At 41.6% G+C, this 16,126-nt stretch overlaps 1 protein-coding gene and 1 long non-coding RNA gene across 7 annotated transcripts in view; one reads left to right on the forward strand and one right to left on the reverse strand.

Moving 5' to 3' along the window:
• Window positions 1-16,126, forward strand: part of Nt5c3a (5'-nucleotidase, cytosolic IIIA) — a 54,042-nt gene that overhangs the window by 19,705 nt on the left and 18,211 nt on the right. For 2 of the 6 annotated variants that reach the window (XM_004872199.4, XM_087210115.1), the window contains exon 2: window positions 11,460-11,514. The exons of 1 other annotated variant lie outside the window; for it this stretch is intronic. In XM_004872199.4, the coding sequence (XP_004872256.1) occupies window positions 11,479-11,514 (36 nt within the window). In that variant the 5' untranslated portion in view covers window positions 11,460-11,478. 3 more of the 6 variants (XM_087210114.1, XM_004872198.4, XM_004872197.4) reach the window with 3 other exon arrangements.
• Window positions 13,666-15,499, reverse strand: LOC147828381 (uncharacterized). The gene is made up of 2 exons (XR_015450893.1): window positions 14,779-15,499; window positions 13,666-14,164 (listed from the first exon to the last, which is right to left on the reverse strand). It is a non-coding gene; the product is annotated as an uncharacterized LOC147828381 (long non-coding RNA).

The following is a 16,126-nucleotide window of genomic DNA, read 5'->3' on the forward strand; positions in this document are numbered from 1 at the left end:
TTCTCAGTTTACTTTATGGTGTGGGGAGAGTCCAGGCCTTGTGTGTGCTGAACACAGGCTGCCCACATCATGCATGCCCACCAGTCCTTATGAACGTTCTCTGGCACAGCAAGAAGGGAAGCTAGCACATTCTGCCTTTGTACTTTGCTTTAGGGGACCAGATTGGTGGGTGGGCCGATGATAAAATAAAAACTTCAGGGCGTAACCTTTGGCCGTTTCATTTAGTCTAACCTAGAGACAGTAGCAGACCAAACTAGTTGTGTTTCTTCACAGCAGATGGAGGACGGACTATGTGACATGGCAGAGGCCAAAATGAGAGCCAGTTTTGCATCCTGTTGCATTCTAAGCAGAGATCCAGGTGTAATAAAATGGGAGCAACAGTGTCAGTGCTGAGCATCCTGAAGTGCCCAACGAACGGGTACTGGAAGGGAGAACTAGATAAGGTGCCTTGGTTTGCCTTACGCCTTCTTTCCTTGAAGCTGTCTTATCTCCTGGAACTCAGTGTCGTTTCCTCTAAAAGTTTTAAACTACAGAATTTAAAGCTTTTATTTTTTATTTTTATTTTTTGGTACTGGGGACTGAACTTGCGCTTGAGAGGCAGGCGCCTGAACCACTGAGCTAAATCCCGGGCCCTAAAGCTTTTAAACGAAGAAAGTAAAAAGGATTTAGACCGCGCCTAAAGAGCTTCATTTGAGTTTCTGGAATTAAGTTACTCAGTCTGCTTTTTTTTTTTTTGGTACCGGGGATTGAACTCGGGTCCTTGCACTTGCACAGCAGGTGGCGAAACCACTGAGCTAAATACCTGGCCCACTCAGTCTGCTTTTGCAAAGCTTTAAAGAGGGAACCATAGGTTTTCCCCAGTTTGTGGATACGGTTGTAAATTCATAAATGCAGCTGTCAGCTTCACTAGCAGTCACGTGCTAAAGTATGTTTTTGCAGTGACTTTATTTTTTTATTAGTAAATGTTTGCCATACATAATGATCATACTCATCATGGGGAATTTGGACCTGTATATAATGTCTCAGTTCTCCTTTTCTTCTCATCCCCCTCTCCTCCTTTTAACCCTCTTCCATTTTTTTCTTTCCCTTCTGTCTTTTTAAAAATTCTTTTTCTCTTTCTTTCCCCTCCTCCTCCCTTGTTCCCCTTATTAGAACAAGTTCTTCCTACTTCCCTGTATCCTCCATTTTGCTATTTATTTACCCTTTAGGTTTTTCACCTAAGAGAAACAATTCCATATTTAAACTTGTGTGTCCCATCTGTTTCACTTAACATTATGGTCTTAAGATGTATCCATTTACCTAAAAATATCTCGTTTATCCTTCTTTATGGCAGAGTGGTACTTCATTGTATATAAAAAACCACATCTTTATCCATTTATCTCTTGATAGGTGTATAGGCTATTTCCAAGATTTAGCTGTTATAAGTGATGCTGTTACAAACATGAGTAGGCATATATCACTGTGGTATGATGCTTTCTAACTCTTTCAGGAAGATACTCAACCTAGAAAGGGAACAGCTGGGTCAAATGGAACATCTAGTTTTAGTTTTTTGTGGAACCTCCATACTGCTCTCTCTATAGTGGTTGTACCAGTTTACATTCCCACCAACAATGAGAAGGGTTCCTTTTCCCCACAGCCTCATCAGCATTTGGTTGATTCACCAGCATTATTGGTTGATTTCTTGTTTTTTTTTTTTTGCAGTACCAGGGATCAAACTCAGGACCTTGTGCTTACAAGGCAGGTGTGGTGCCACTTAGCTAAATCCCCGGCCCACATTATTGGTTGATTTCTTGATGATAGCTGTTCTTTCTGGGGTGAGATGGAATCTCAGTGTTGTCTTAATTTGCATTTCTCAAATGACATTTTTTTTATATATATTTATTTGCTGTTTCTACTTTTTCCTCTGAGAAGTGTCTGTTTTATTTATTTATTTATTTATTTATTGGTACCAGGGATTGAACTCGGGACCTTGTGCTTGCAAAGCATGCGGTGGAACCACTGAGCTAAATCCCCGGCCCTAAAGAAATTTCTTTTTTTTTTTTTTGGTACTGGGGATCAAACTGGGGTCCTTGCGCTTGCGCAGCAGGCAGCGAAACCACTGAGCTAAATCCCCGGCCCTTGTCTGTTCATTTTAGATGCCCATTTTTGGATTGGGTCTTTAAATTTGGGAGGGGTCTGATTTTTTTTTGAGTTCTTTATATATTTTCTTGTTTGGTACCGGGGATCGAACTCAGTAACCTTGCGCTTGCGAGGCAGGCGGTGAAATCCCTGGCCCTTTATTTTTATTTTGAAGCAGAGTCTGGGCTCAAACTTGCGATCTCCTGTCTCAGCTTCCTAGAGTGCTGGGATGACAGGTGTGAACTGCCACTCTGTTTTCGCCAGTCTTTTAAAAATGTTTTTATTGCTAAGTTTGTAGTACATAGTGGTTACATTCATGGTGGGGGGTATCTGTACATGACATATCTTAATTCTTTTTAAAAAAATTCTCCTTCCCTCCCTCCCTTGCTAGTCATTTTTCAAAAAATAATTTATTAGTTTCTTTTTTTTTTTTTTTTTGGTACCAGGGATTGAACTCGGGACCTTCAGCTTTCAAGGCAGGCAGGGGAACCACTGAGCTAAATCCCCAGCCCTTTGTTTCTGTTTCTGCTCCTTGTTTATACATTTAAGGCCAGGTTCATGTAAACACAGTGGTACCTCAGTTCTCTCCATGATCCTAGTTGCATACCAAACTGGATGAGAACCAAATCAGATTTCCCAGTAAGGTCAACATTGAACTTGTGGTTCTTGGCCAACCCGATTTGCAACCAGAATCATGGAAAGAATCAAGTTTGTGACCCGAGGCACTGCTGCTTTGTATACCTTACTTCAGTTCTCTTTCATTCATTTAGTATTGAAATCAACTCACTGCTGTTTCCCTTCAGGGAAGTGTGAAGTTGAATCTGTGGCTGAGGTGTTGGGCGTTTCAGCAGTCTTCTTTCTGTTCACACAAGTTCTGCAGGGGTTGTATGGACAGTGCTGTGTCTCACCTCCCACTGAATCACCTTCCTTCTAGGGCTTCGTTTTATTGTTTGGCAAAACTCTCTAGGGTGTTGAGTTTAGAGTTTTTAAAAACATTCTTTGCTGGAATGATAATTGGATTGTGGTAACCCAATTAGGAGTGAGTATTTAATTAGACTGAATTATTGAGAAATAATTATACTCACCACAGGTTTCATGTGGGAGTATGGTATGATTTCTTTTGTATTCAGCTATTAGTCACTGCAATCTTTATTCCCTTTACTGCCCTATTCCAATATTAAAGACATACTAATAAAGTCATTAAGGTTTAAATTGATAGATTTCGTTTCCTGATAAACTCCCATTTGGAATTTCTGATAAACTTTTTTCGCTTGTTTTGTTTTGTGTTGTGTTGTGTTTTGGGTTGTTTTGAGACAGAGTCTTATTGTATAGCCCAGCCTGGCCTGGAATTCCCCATCCTTTAGGCTCTGCCTCTCTAGTAGTTGAGATTACAAGTGTGTACGATCATTCTGGGCCATGTTTGAGAAGTGTGTGTGTGTGTGTGTGTGTATGTGTGTGTGTGTGTGTTACTGGAGACTGAACCAGGACCTTTGCATTGAGCTACATCCTCAATCATTTTCTATTTGAGAGTCTTACTCAAGTCCCTCAGTTCCCCAGGCTGAGCTGGAGCATGGGATCCTCCCGCCTCAGACTCCCAGAGTGCTGGGATTACAGTTGTGTGCCACTGCTCCTGGCTTTTTCAGAGAAACTTTTTAATGGCAAAATCTCGTGTATAATTTTCAGCATTTGAGGTAGATTGCATAATTGACAGTCTCTAAAAAGCTGTATGTAGCTGGTTATTCAGAGGTACAAATGGATATCCCTTTCTCCACTGATAAAGATAACCATCCAGTTTTTTTAAAAAAAATACATCCAGTTGCAGAGTCAGTCTTCCAGTTTTGAGTGCTGTATAAGAAATTTCTCTACTATCTGGGATATGAATTTCAGATCTAGAGCTTCCCCTTAGGTGTGACAGGAGTGATTTCTATTTGTATGGCAGTGAGTAAAGAAACTTCCAGGGTGACAAGGATCAGGGGTTGTACAGAGAGGAGAAAGTCCATCCTGCTCTAAAGGACCTGTTTTTATGATTTCTGGCTTCTTTCTCTCTGTAGAATCCCTCACCTTGCTTGTTGTCTTAACAGGTATCTTACTGCCTTGAGGCAGCATGATACGGTGAAAGAACTATTTAAAATGTGTTATAAAATAAAATGTGTTACAGCTTTTGTGTATATTTACCTAATAATGTCATTTAACGTCTGTATTTCAGATCCCTTATGTGTAAAAGGGGGATATGTATTGTTTTCTTTTAAGCTTATGTTGGTTATATTAGAATGTCAGTAAAGGGGCCGCTGGGCACTTCAGTGCTCTGACCGACATGAGAAGGGCCTGGTAAATGTCAAATGCTTGATCAAAGTGGATCCCTCAGAGGCCCCACGCCCACAGCATGCACTCGGGGACCAGGAGGATTGGAGGAAGGACGCTTCTCTGTCTTTGTTCTTGCCATGGGACTAGCAGGACCTGGAGTGCCAGCAGGGCTGCAGCCACCACCCTAGACACTGGTGGGTGCCGTCAGGACACAGCAGCCTGCCTCGGGACACGTGGGGTGCCCCTGCCGGCCTCCTTCCCTGCCACCGTCCTCTGCTGTCAGATGTGCCGCTGGACTGTAGAGCGAGCTGGCAGGATCGTTGCTGTCTTGATATCGGAAACACTGTTTCCGACACCTCCATTCATGTGGGATCGACTGGCTTTTTAACTTTTCTGATTATGGACAGATTAGTGCTACTGCTCTTAACGTTTTTAACACACTGTCTTCTTTCCCAAGGAAATCGTTTATTTTATAAAACTGTCTCTTCAGTCCTGTCACAGACACTATTGTATGGAGCCCGCCTTCGTGTTCTCCATGAAGGTTTCTCCTCCTCAGGTGGATTCTCGGTGTAGGTGCCTGGCAGCTCGGTGGGCACGGGACGACAGACCTGTCAGTGATTGTCAGCTCCAGTCTCACCAGTGAGTGCTGGCTGGCAATTCACAGGCACAGTGGGGTCAATTTCTGCCACTTAGCAGCTAGAAACCTTCATTTACTCACCTGTAAAATGCAGATAGTAATGGCACAGCCTTCCAGGGATGATAAAATACATGAGACAAGGAATGTCAAAGGCTTAGAATTGCATAAATTGAAATTGTTTATAGTAATAATCATTTTAAAGTAATAATAGTAAAAATAGTAAGTAATTTTTATAGTAATCATTTTAAAAATCATTTTAAATCATTTAAAATAATCATTTTATATTTTATGTGTACTATCACGGTTTACCTCTTGTTCTGCAGTGTATTTTACAGAGTTAGGAATTAAACCTGGGGCCTTGTGCGTGCTAGACGAACTCTACCACTGGACTCCATGCCCAGCCCCCGCTCTCCTGAATTAATGAGTATTTAAGTATGAACATTTAGGTTGTTTGCAGTATCCAGTACTATAAAACAGTATAAATCCTTGCAATTAAATCTGTATGTGCTGCCTTATTTCCATAGAATAAATTGCTAGACACAAAATTGGTATGTCAAAGGGTTTCCAAAGAGCACTTCAAGAAGGCTGTCTAGTATAAATCCAACATCCTTTGTTGTTGACGGGATTTAGGACAGGCCAGTACTTTCATAAGTAATACAGAAATATTTCCAAAATGGAGCACTTTTGCTGCTGTGAGCCCCTGTTGCTAATTAGATAAGAGGTTTTCCTCTTAGGGGAATATTTTATTACAAATCTTTCATCTTACTAAGATAGTGCAAAAAGTTTCCACATTCAGTAATTGCCAAATTCAGGAAACTCTAGATCATTTTTAAAAGCCAGGCATGGTGGCACATCCGTGCAGTCCCAGCTTCTTGGGAGGCTGAGGCGGGAGGATCACTGGAACCCCGGAGTTAGAGGCTACCTGGGGCAACATAGAAAGACTCTATCTCCTACTCCCTAAAAACAGCTTAAAATTGTGTTGTTCTTAATGGAGAATGCTGCTTCCCAGTTTGATTACTAAAACACTGGCTGGGTTCAGTTTCTTAGTAGAGCTGATGTAAAGGTTTATTTACATAAGCATGGCTTAGCCCTATTCGCAGTGAGTGATAAAGCTTCCTGGAGCCCATGGACTGACTTATCTCTCAGGTCTTGGCCTTCTGTGATTGCTATCTTCCTACTCTGCTTGCAAGCCAGGCTGGTTCCCTTTTTTTTAAAAAAAGACATTTCAAAAAAGGAACTTCTTTCTAATTATTTTTGTTTGTTTGTTTGATGAAATGGGGGTCTTGTTCTCTTGCCCAGGATAACCCCAAAATGGGCTCAGCCTCCTGAGCAGCTGAGGATACAGGTACCTGCCACTGCACCCAGTTTTTCCTGTTTTTAAAATTAAAGATTAGCAGGCCGAGGATTTAGCTCAGTGGTTCTCCCTCCTGCCTCGCAAGCACAAGGTCCTAAGTTCGATCCCCAGTACCAAAAAACTCCCCCAAAACAAACTAAATAAAGATTAGCTTAGTTTTGGTGGGGTTTTTTGCTTTTTGCATTTGGTGGTGACAGTACTGGGAATGATTGGTCTCAGGAGTGCTCTACTCCTGAGCCATGTTCCAGCCATTTTTATTATTTATTCAGACTCCAGGTCCTGCTAAGTTGCCCAGGCAGGTCTGGAATTCGCAGTCTGTCTGCCTCAGCCACATGAGTAGTGGGGATTAAAGGTCTGCCCAGCGGGCCCTGCTGGTTTTCATATTTTATGGTATGGTCTTACTGAAGTTCACAAAACATAGGGAAGTATAAAGAAGACCTAAAAATCTCTTAAATCCCACTGCACCATTAAATACACATTATTAACATTCTGTTGACCATATTTCCATGCATCAGGTCTTGTTCATGGGGCTTAAATGAGCTAATCTTTATTTTTAGTTCTAGGTAGACTACACATAATTTCAAAGGTACCTTTTAACTCGGAGTATACAGTATGGGGCATCGAGTACATTGACACTGTGGTCCTGCGGTCCCCACCACCCTCCACCTTCCGAACTTCTCTGTCTTCCAAAAGTGAAGCTGTGCCCTAGTGAGCCACAGCTCTGCATAGTGTTGCCCTCTCCATCCCCCAGTGGGTCACCCATCTCCAGCAACAGCACCCAAACTGGTCTGTTGCTCTCTGCATTGAAATTCCGCCTTCATACAGAAAAGTGTGCCTGTCGGAAACACCTGCTAAACTCCAGCACCATAGGCAGCAGTGTCTGGTATTAGTGTAGGGCTCCGCCTCCCTCTGCCCACTTAATTGCCTGTGTTCTGATGCAGGGCTCACCTTCTCGTGAGAGCCGGTGGTGTCTTCTCACTCGATGTGCTGTAGGCTGGTGACTGGCTCACAGCCAGTAGGGCTGTCCCTGGAGCACAGTGACGCATGTGCGGTGGTGCCTCGAAGGGCTGTTTGCATAGGGCTTAGCCAGGGCTTCTGGACCCGCCCCTGCACCTTGGGCTATATTAGTACTTCTCAAACAGGAAGAATTTTCTTTTGCTGGCATAGCCTGTCCAGCTCGCAGCAGGGTAAGTGTGCTTTTCCTGTATTTATGATTCTTGCTGGATTCTTATCTTGCTAAAGGTTGGGGCATTGTAAAATACAAATTAGAAAATAAAAGTAGAGTGATTCAGTGTAGTGCATAACTTCTTTGTAGTTTGCAAAGATACGAGTGTGTAAAAGATTCAAGGGTCTTAGGCTTAACAATTACATTTTACATATTGTAATTTTAAGGGTTTCTTGTTTAATATGTAGATGTTAGCCAAAAGCAAAATAACCCCAGAAGTTTCTTTCCAAGCTGGGGAAAACACTCTTAAGTTCTGATTTTGTTCAGTTGCTGTGTGATTCAGTTTTACTGAAAGCCCCACACTTTGTGTCACTAGGAAAAGAAATAATCTATGAGGGCTGGCAATAAAAATTGTTATTTTGTACCTATGAGTCTTACCCTGGATATTACAGATTGGGATTATACTATTATATTTTATGAATTGATAAAAGTTGAATTGTTGAGATAACAACTGGTATATTGAAAAGTAAGATTCAAACATGCAGGGTTTGGGATAAAGTTCCCTGGCAGAGTACTTGCCCAATATGCCAAGGCCCTGGATTCAAGACCCAGCACTCCCCCTCCCCCCATATGTGAGCAATACCCTGAAGAATCAAATGTTTTCACAGTGAAAGCCTAGATCATTATTACTGTATTAGATTTAAATGTATTTTTTTCTTGTTGTTGTTGTTTGTTTGTTTAATTATTTTGGTACCAGCGTTGAACTCTGGTCCTTGCACTCGCGCAGCAGGCAGTGAAACCACTGAGCTAAATCCCCAGCCCTGTATTTTTTCTTTAAATCACACAAATTAGATTGTGCAGCAGACTGTTTCTTTTCAAGCAGTTATTTGGATTTATTGATGGAATTTTTTTTTCCGGTGCTCGGGATTGAACTCAGGACCTTGTGGTTGCCAGGCAGGTGCGGCACTGCTGAGCTACACCCCTGGCCCTTATTTGGTTTTATTGAGAGCTTGTGTCCAAGTCCTACAGTGCTGGATGTTGCTGGCCACCTTGCTGTTGTTGGAGGACAAAGTCAAGGACAGAGGAACTGTGAGCCTCGAGCGTCACCAGTGCACGTTCGTTAATGTCTGCATACCTTAGTGTACTCATCTCTGTAGAGCTGCCAGGCTGATGGAGTTGGTGAGCTCAGGAGGGTAGGGTAGGGTAGGGGATGTACTCCAAGCTCTGAAGTGTCCTTAAAAGTCGGACTGAATTGTTTTATCATTGGAGAAAAGTGGTATAAATTGCCAGTTGCTAAATAACCAGCCTTTTCTTTTTAATAACTGGCCTTTGAAATTTACTTTTTCCTCTCCTTCTATATCCTCCCCCCACCACTGTTCAGTTTCATTTTTTTATGTCAGTATCAAGGTAGTTTCACTTTCCAGTTTTTGTATTTTTTCATGGCTGAATTAAAAATATGTTTAGGGAAAATTATTTAAATATTCCCAGGAAAATTATTATAACCCTACAGAGAAAAATGAATTTATAGTTTGGTTTTCCTTGTGCCAGTGACACTTGAAAGTGACATTTTAAAACCCAAGCCTAAGACAAATAGTATTGGTAGCTGGAAAAGTGCCATAAAAGGGATTTATTGTGTGTTTAGTACCATTGCTGATACCCTTTCCATATTATTATTAGATAAGCCTTTTCTTATATAAGTAATAGTTTACCACTCAAAATTTCACTACCTCTCAGTGTTTCCATGTGGTTTTTTTTTTTTGGTACTAGGGATCGAACTCAGGTCCTTGCGCTTGTGAAGCAGGCGACAGAACCACTGAGCTAAATCCCTGGCCCTGTTGCCATGTTTTTACAGGTATCAAAATCAAAACAGTCACAACTTTTAAAGCTCTAGTAACAGATTTCATCTTCCCTTTCCCATAAGACAGTCAAATAGCACTTTAAAAATATTCAGTCTGGGAGCCGGGGATTTAGCTCAGTGGTTTCGCTGCCTGCTGCGCAAGCACAAGGACCTGAGTTTAATCCCTGGTACCAAAAAAATATATATTCAGTCTGCATTTAGATATTTTAAGACTTGTTATAAAGTGAGTACATTTTTATGTAAACATACCAGTATTCACTAATCAGTTTATAAACTCTTATCTCAGAATGACATACCACAACTGTAAATTTCACTTAAGTTTATGCTGTTTCAGTGAGGTGTGCTTACCTTGTGCTCCGTGTGTATCCTTCTTCTACACACTCCTTGTAATGAACTCTGCTACTGTAGGGACCTTAACCACTACTGAAAGCACACAAAACAAGTATTTCTAGTTTTCACACTTTTCCATTTTCCATTTAGAGTCCAGACTTTCTTGAAGAGAGTTCATAATTTAATAGTATTCCTTTTCTATTTTTGAACATGTCTTCCACACCTGGTGCATTTTTTCCAACAACTCTTCTCTTGGAGCATCTGCAACAGATGACTGGCACAGCCAGAGCTTTGTATATACCAGGTATAGGTTTACAGGCCTGCTGGTTAAAAATACCCTGCCCTCTTTTTCAGTGTCTTTCTTTGGATGGTGCCAGGACGCAGACATTACACTTTTGTATTGGTACCAATCCGAAGTGATTTCTGTAGGATTGCAGTCATCATTTCATGTGCGATTATGTTTGAACGAGAATAAATTCTGGTGAGGTTGCCAGTGAGTATTGGGAAGAATGAAAGCTCTTCAGCTGACATTTGCATAGTATCCATCAATTGTTAAAAGCAAGCCTTTTTATCAATTTTTTTAGTCAGTACTGGAGATTGAACCCAGAGCCTGTCAAATGCCAGGCAAGCACTGCAGCACTGAGCTACACCCTCAGCTGTTTTTATTTCGAGACAGGGTCTTGCTAAGTTGCCCGGGCTGGCCTGACACTTGCAATCCTCCTGCTTCAGCTTCCTGAGTAGCTAGGATTATAGGTGTGTACCACCATGTCCAGGCCATTATCAAGTTTCTGATCAGTTTTTTGTTGTTGTTGTTTTTTTTCAAATTTGTCTGTCTGGTGTTTGTTTTTTGCTTTCAGACAAGATCTTGCTAAATTGTCCAGGCTGATCTTAAACTTACAATTCTGCCTCAGCAGCCCAAGTGCTGGCGTTGCAGATGTGAGACACCACATCTTTTGTTTAAGTAATTATTTCAAATAAATCATTTTTCCTTAAACTAAAAATGAATGCTCCAGAAAGAGCCACAGGTGGGGGTAGAGGCCAGGAAGGAATTGTGCTGTCTGGCTGTGTATAAGAAAAATATGTTGTATTTCCAGGTTTTAAAACATGTTTAATTCTTCCCTGCTTGAATTCTGTTACCTTTAGGCTTTTAAAGTGTTTCCCAAATTGTGTGGTAGTTTTGTAGAATTTTTCACATTCTTTTTCAGGCTAATAAAATCCTCTTATCTAGTGCCTTTTGAGAAATCTAGACCCTTTTATAGATACTAAGTATCAAAGAAAAGCTATAAGCATTTAATAATTGTGCTTTGTTTACTTTAACTCTTTATTTAGATCTTCTTGTACCTTATAAATTCTTTTTTTTTTTGGTACCAGGGATCGAACTCGGGTCCTTGTGCTTGTGCAGCAGGTGGCGAAACCACTGAGCTAAATCCCCGGCCCTGTACCTTATAAATTCTTATAGAAGGGCTTCAAGCTCTTCATGTGATACTTTCAGTCCAGAACTTTGCTACATAGGGTAAATCCTTTGCTGAGCTTCTTAGGAAAGAAAAGATAGCTCCAATACCTTAGTATTTAAATCATACCAAAAGTATTGTCTTAGTAAGTCATTAACATACATAAATAGAGCCTGAATTTTATGTATGTCACATGTGCCTTTTTTCTCTCTTTTGCTGTGATACCACCTGGGAAAATCCAGAAGATTGGATAACCAAGAAATGACTAATCAAGAGTCTGCTGTACATATGAAAATGGTGGGTATTTTATTATTTCCAGTTCCGTTTATTAAAGGTGAAACTTCACCAATTTTTCCTTTCTAACCAGATAAGTATGGGACTGAAGCTTTAAACATATCTTTCTTCACAGTGCTTGAGATACAGTAGAAACTCAAATGCTTGTGTCCCTCCCCCTGCTAGTACTGGGGACTGAATCCAGAGGTACTGTACCCTGGAGCTATATCCCCTGCCTGCCCTTTTTATTTTTCATTTTGAGACAAGGTCTCGCTGAATTGCTCAAGTGGGACTTGAAATTTTGACCCTTATGCCTGAGCCTGATGAGTGCTGGGATTATATGTGTGGGTCATGGTGTCAGGCGGAATGCTTCTAAATTCAGTTTCAATCTTTGAAAAATTAGGGGTGCTATGTTTGGGATTGAATTCAGGACCTCGTGCATGGTAGGCAAGTGCTCTACCACTGAACTTCATTCCCAGCCTGCTTTTTTTTCCTTTCACTTAAGACAAGGTCTTACTAAGTTGTCTAGGTTACCCTCAAAATTGCATCCTCCTGCCTCAGCCCCCAAGTAGCTGGGATGGCAGGCATGCACTGCTGTGTGTGCTCTGTGGGATGTTTTCACTTGAGGTGGAGAACATGTTGGAGCTGCTGCTCAATGTACAAACCGTGTATCATTTTTATGCTCAAGCTTCTTTGCTCAGTCACAGCGCAAGCCATACCGAGAAGCATGTTTTCTCTTAGGGCTCTAATTTAAAATGGCAGGCACTGACATCTTTAAAACACTCTCGCAGAATAGCGTTCATTGTGCGACAGACAGCAGGCTGGGCGGGGGCGCACAGGCACTGAGGTCGGAGCTGGTCTCAGCCTCAGCTCATCGTTTCATGGCTGTGAGGCCGTCGGCCGAGCACAGTGACCTCAGCAGAGACATAGTGTGACGCCCTTGTCTCTGTTCTTGCCCAGATACAGTGAGGAAGGGGTAGAGTTCTCGCAGCACTCACTGAACGGTAATTTTCTAGATAGGCTAACACTTAGTAGCATGTTTATTCATGTATGTGGGGAAAAAGTTACATCAGTTTTCCATAGTCCCCAAATCCTTCTTTTTCTTTATTTAACTGACACCTAAAAATTGTACATACTAAGGGGGTCCGTGTGCTGTTTTGATACATACATACATTTGTGTGATGTTTAGATCACCTCAGACATTTACTGTTTTTATGGTAAAAAGCTTCAGGGTCCTTTCTGACAGCGTATGAGGTTTGCAGACCTGACTGTCACCTGTGGTGACCTCTCTGGGCGCTACTGTCCAGAACTTTTGCTCCTGTCCAGTTGGAACCAGCACCGGGATCACCCTGGAGCCCTGTTTGAAGAGGACTGCTCTGTGATATCTTGTTTACTTTTTTGAGCTTCAGTTCCTTTTTAAAATTTTACTCTTTCCAGCTTTTTTTCTGCCTGTAAATTACAACATGACTTAGCAAGTAGATAGCTTTGTCACACTTAATAAATCTCAGTTTACCTTTCCTCAGCCATGTATGATTGAAGGCAGAAGTTGACTCAGCAGGGACTAAGTCTTCAGTCAGTTAGTTGTTAGGCCGAAGCATATGGAGATTGTTTTCTTTTTCCCTTTCTGTGTCCAGCATCACTATTGCCAGGCTTTTGTGGTTCAGCCTAAAAACAGAGACTTGATCTTTGCATCTGTTGCATGATTGGCATTTGATTCATTGGGATTGAACATATGTTTACCTACAGAATTAAATCAAGTTAGAATTTATTTTCTTCTTGGAATTGATTTGGGGGCGGGGGTACCAGGGATCAAACTCGGGACCTTACACTTGCGAGGCAGGCGGCGGCACCACTGAGCTAAATGGTTTGAATTGATTTTTTTAAAACAAAATGAGGGGCCGGGGATTTAGCTCAGTGGTGCCGCCGCCTGCCTCGCAAGGGCAAGCTCAAGGTCCCAAGTTCGATCCCTGGTACCAAAAAAAAAATGAATATGGGTGATGTAGGAATTTCCCTCCATTAAAAAAATGTAATTTCTATCTATTTTCTATCTAATTTCTTTCTGTCATGTATTGTTCCTGGGGCCCTCCAAGTTGTGTCTCTTCTAGAAGCAATTACAGTATATTCAGCCCACAGTTACTCAGACTGCTGAAGGAAAACAAGCCAAAAGAGCATGTGTGTTTTTTGTTTCTTTGTTTTACTATCATTTGCATTAACTTATACAATTTTTACTTTGGATTTTTTTCCTTCAAAAAATGTTGATAGACCTTTTCAGAACTTAGACTGTTAATTCCTCTTGTGAGCTGGCTCCAAATCTCCCTTTAGATCTGTCGCAAAGCCTCTTTTTCTGGGTGCAGTTCAGTTCCGAACAGAATTCGACTGCACACCTAGCTTCCTCTCCAACCCGAGCAGGTCCAAATCCTGCTTCGCTTCCGCAGTTCCTCCTTTGGCCTTGCCGTAGCTGCTCCTCTTGTGCTCTGCTTTTCTCACCTTTCACCTGGACTCTGGGCAGTGTGTTAGGTGCTCAGGTTCCTACGACGCAGTCTGTGTCAGAGAACGTGCCCCTTGCGTGAAAGATGCATGTCTCACGGACTCTTCTGCTTACACTTACTGACTGTACCTGGGGGTGGATGGATGAATTTGACCTTCTCTTCCTTCAGGTAGAGATAGGCCAATCCTGTGGTAGGCAGAAAAGATGGTTATCATTAAAAATGGGAACAAGGGCTGTACTCCAGTACTCTGGAGGGGGAGGCAGGATTACAGGGTCAAGGCCAGCCTGGCTACATTGTGACTTTAGGGCCAGCTTAAACCACACAGCAAGACTCTCTCTAAAAACAAACAGCAAAATGAAATGGTAAGCCACAGCCTTTCAAATACATTACAGTCATCTGTTTGTGTAGGTGAATGAAATGTACTAGACTGGATAGATGACTGTTCACCTATGCTGCTTTTATTTTTTTTCTTTTTCCTCTGAAATGGGCCCTTTCTACATAGACAGGCTGGCCTGGAACTCACAGCAGTCCTCCTGCCTCAGCTTCCCAGATCCCAGGTGTACCCCACCACACCCGGCTAAACCTATGCTTCATGTGTACATAGTTACATAAATATTATAGTGCTTACTCCTTTGTGCCAGTGTAGTATTGAGATCTAATACCAGTACGAAATGTGAACAATGGAAATAAGTAATATTTCCTTGAGCCATCTCTGAGATTCTTGGGTTATTTAAGCTAACTTTTATGTAGGCCATTGCCAGAAAAATAGAGGATAATATTAAGGTTGTTAAAAACTTACTTAGATATGGGCCGGGGATTTAGCTCAATGGTGCCGTCGCCCCCCTCTTGAGTGCAAGGTCCTGAGTTTGATCCCTGGTACCAAAAAACGATAAAAAACTTAGATAAACATATATAAAAGTACAAGTGATATTTTTCTCTAGTTAAAATACAAATTGTCAGCACATGCCCCAGGCAGGACAGCTGGCTCTGTCTGGGGAGTTAGCCCTGGGCTTGGTTGCCATGTGCTGCAGAGACTCCACAGTAAAAGTAACCATGTTTGCCAACGAAAGAATGTGGCTCCCCACATTTCCTTACCCTACACTCTAGGGCCAGACCACTCTCTGCATGGACCGGACCATCCTCCCAAACCCATGGTACTTCCCCACCCCTCAACCTTAGGCTCCAAGGTGGCCAGGGGTGGATCAGAGGCTGTATCGGCCCCTACGTAGTCCTGACGTGGGGAGGAGTGGGGTGAGGCAGAGGGAACAGCTCCACCACTTGCGCTGGGCATAGATGAACACAGTGGATTGCAGTTGAGTCGTGTGGCCGTCTTGATTTGGATCTGTAACTGCACTTTGCCTGGTGCTGTGTGCAAGGTCTAAAATCTTGCTGCTAGTACCTAGAAACATACAAGGCTACCCAGCCAAATCTGAATGGAAAGTAGCTAGAGCCATGGAAGTACAGTGTGAATTAAAGGAAAAAAAAGTATTGAATTAAAAAAATAAATAAAATAAAATACAAATTGTACCATCTGTCCATAGTGAACTTTTTAACCCTTAGTTGATTTTGTGTTTTATTCTTAATTTAAGAATTAACAATTAAAAAAAGAATTAACAATGCATTTTTATAAATAGTATGCATTTGTTGTTAAATTCCTTTTTAAATCAACATTTAACATTTTAAGGCCAAGGATATGTAGCTCATTGGCGCCACACCTGCCTTGTAAGTGCAAGATCCTGAGTTCAATCCCAGGTACTAGGAACAACAATGATAAAAATTTAAGATTTTAAAATCATTCTTTATAAACACAAACTTTGAAGTTGTTATCATTTTATTCCAGGAATTAGGATAATAGGATAATGTCTAGGACATTATTATTGGATTTATGATATCAAGAAGAGCTCAGAAATTTTATAACTGTATGATGGAGATACTAATTTTTGTCTTGTCCTAATGTATCCATGATACGATGACAAAAAATCTAACACTGGGCCGGGGATTTAGCTCAGTGGTTTTGCCACCTGCCGCGCAAGTGCAAGGACCCGAGTTCAGTCGATCCCCGGTACCAAAAAAAAATCTAACTGCTGTTGGATTGTGAGTAAAATACTAATATTTTGAAATCAGCTTGTTCAGAAGTCTTTGCCTTA

Source organism: Heterocephalus glaber, unplaced genomic scaffold, assembly GCF_053883595.1.
Source record: "Heterocephalus glaber isolate CG9 unplaced genomic scaffold, H.glaber_assembly_v1.0 deba00001111, whole genome shotgun sequence".
NCBI lineage: Eukaryota > Metazoa > Chordata > Mammalia > Rodentia > Bathyergidae > Heterocephalus > Heterocephalus glaber.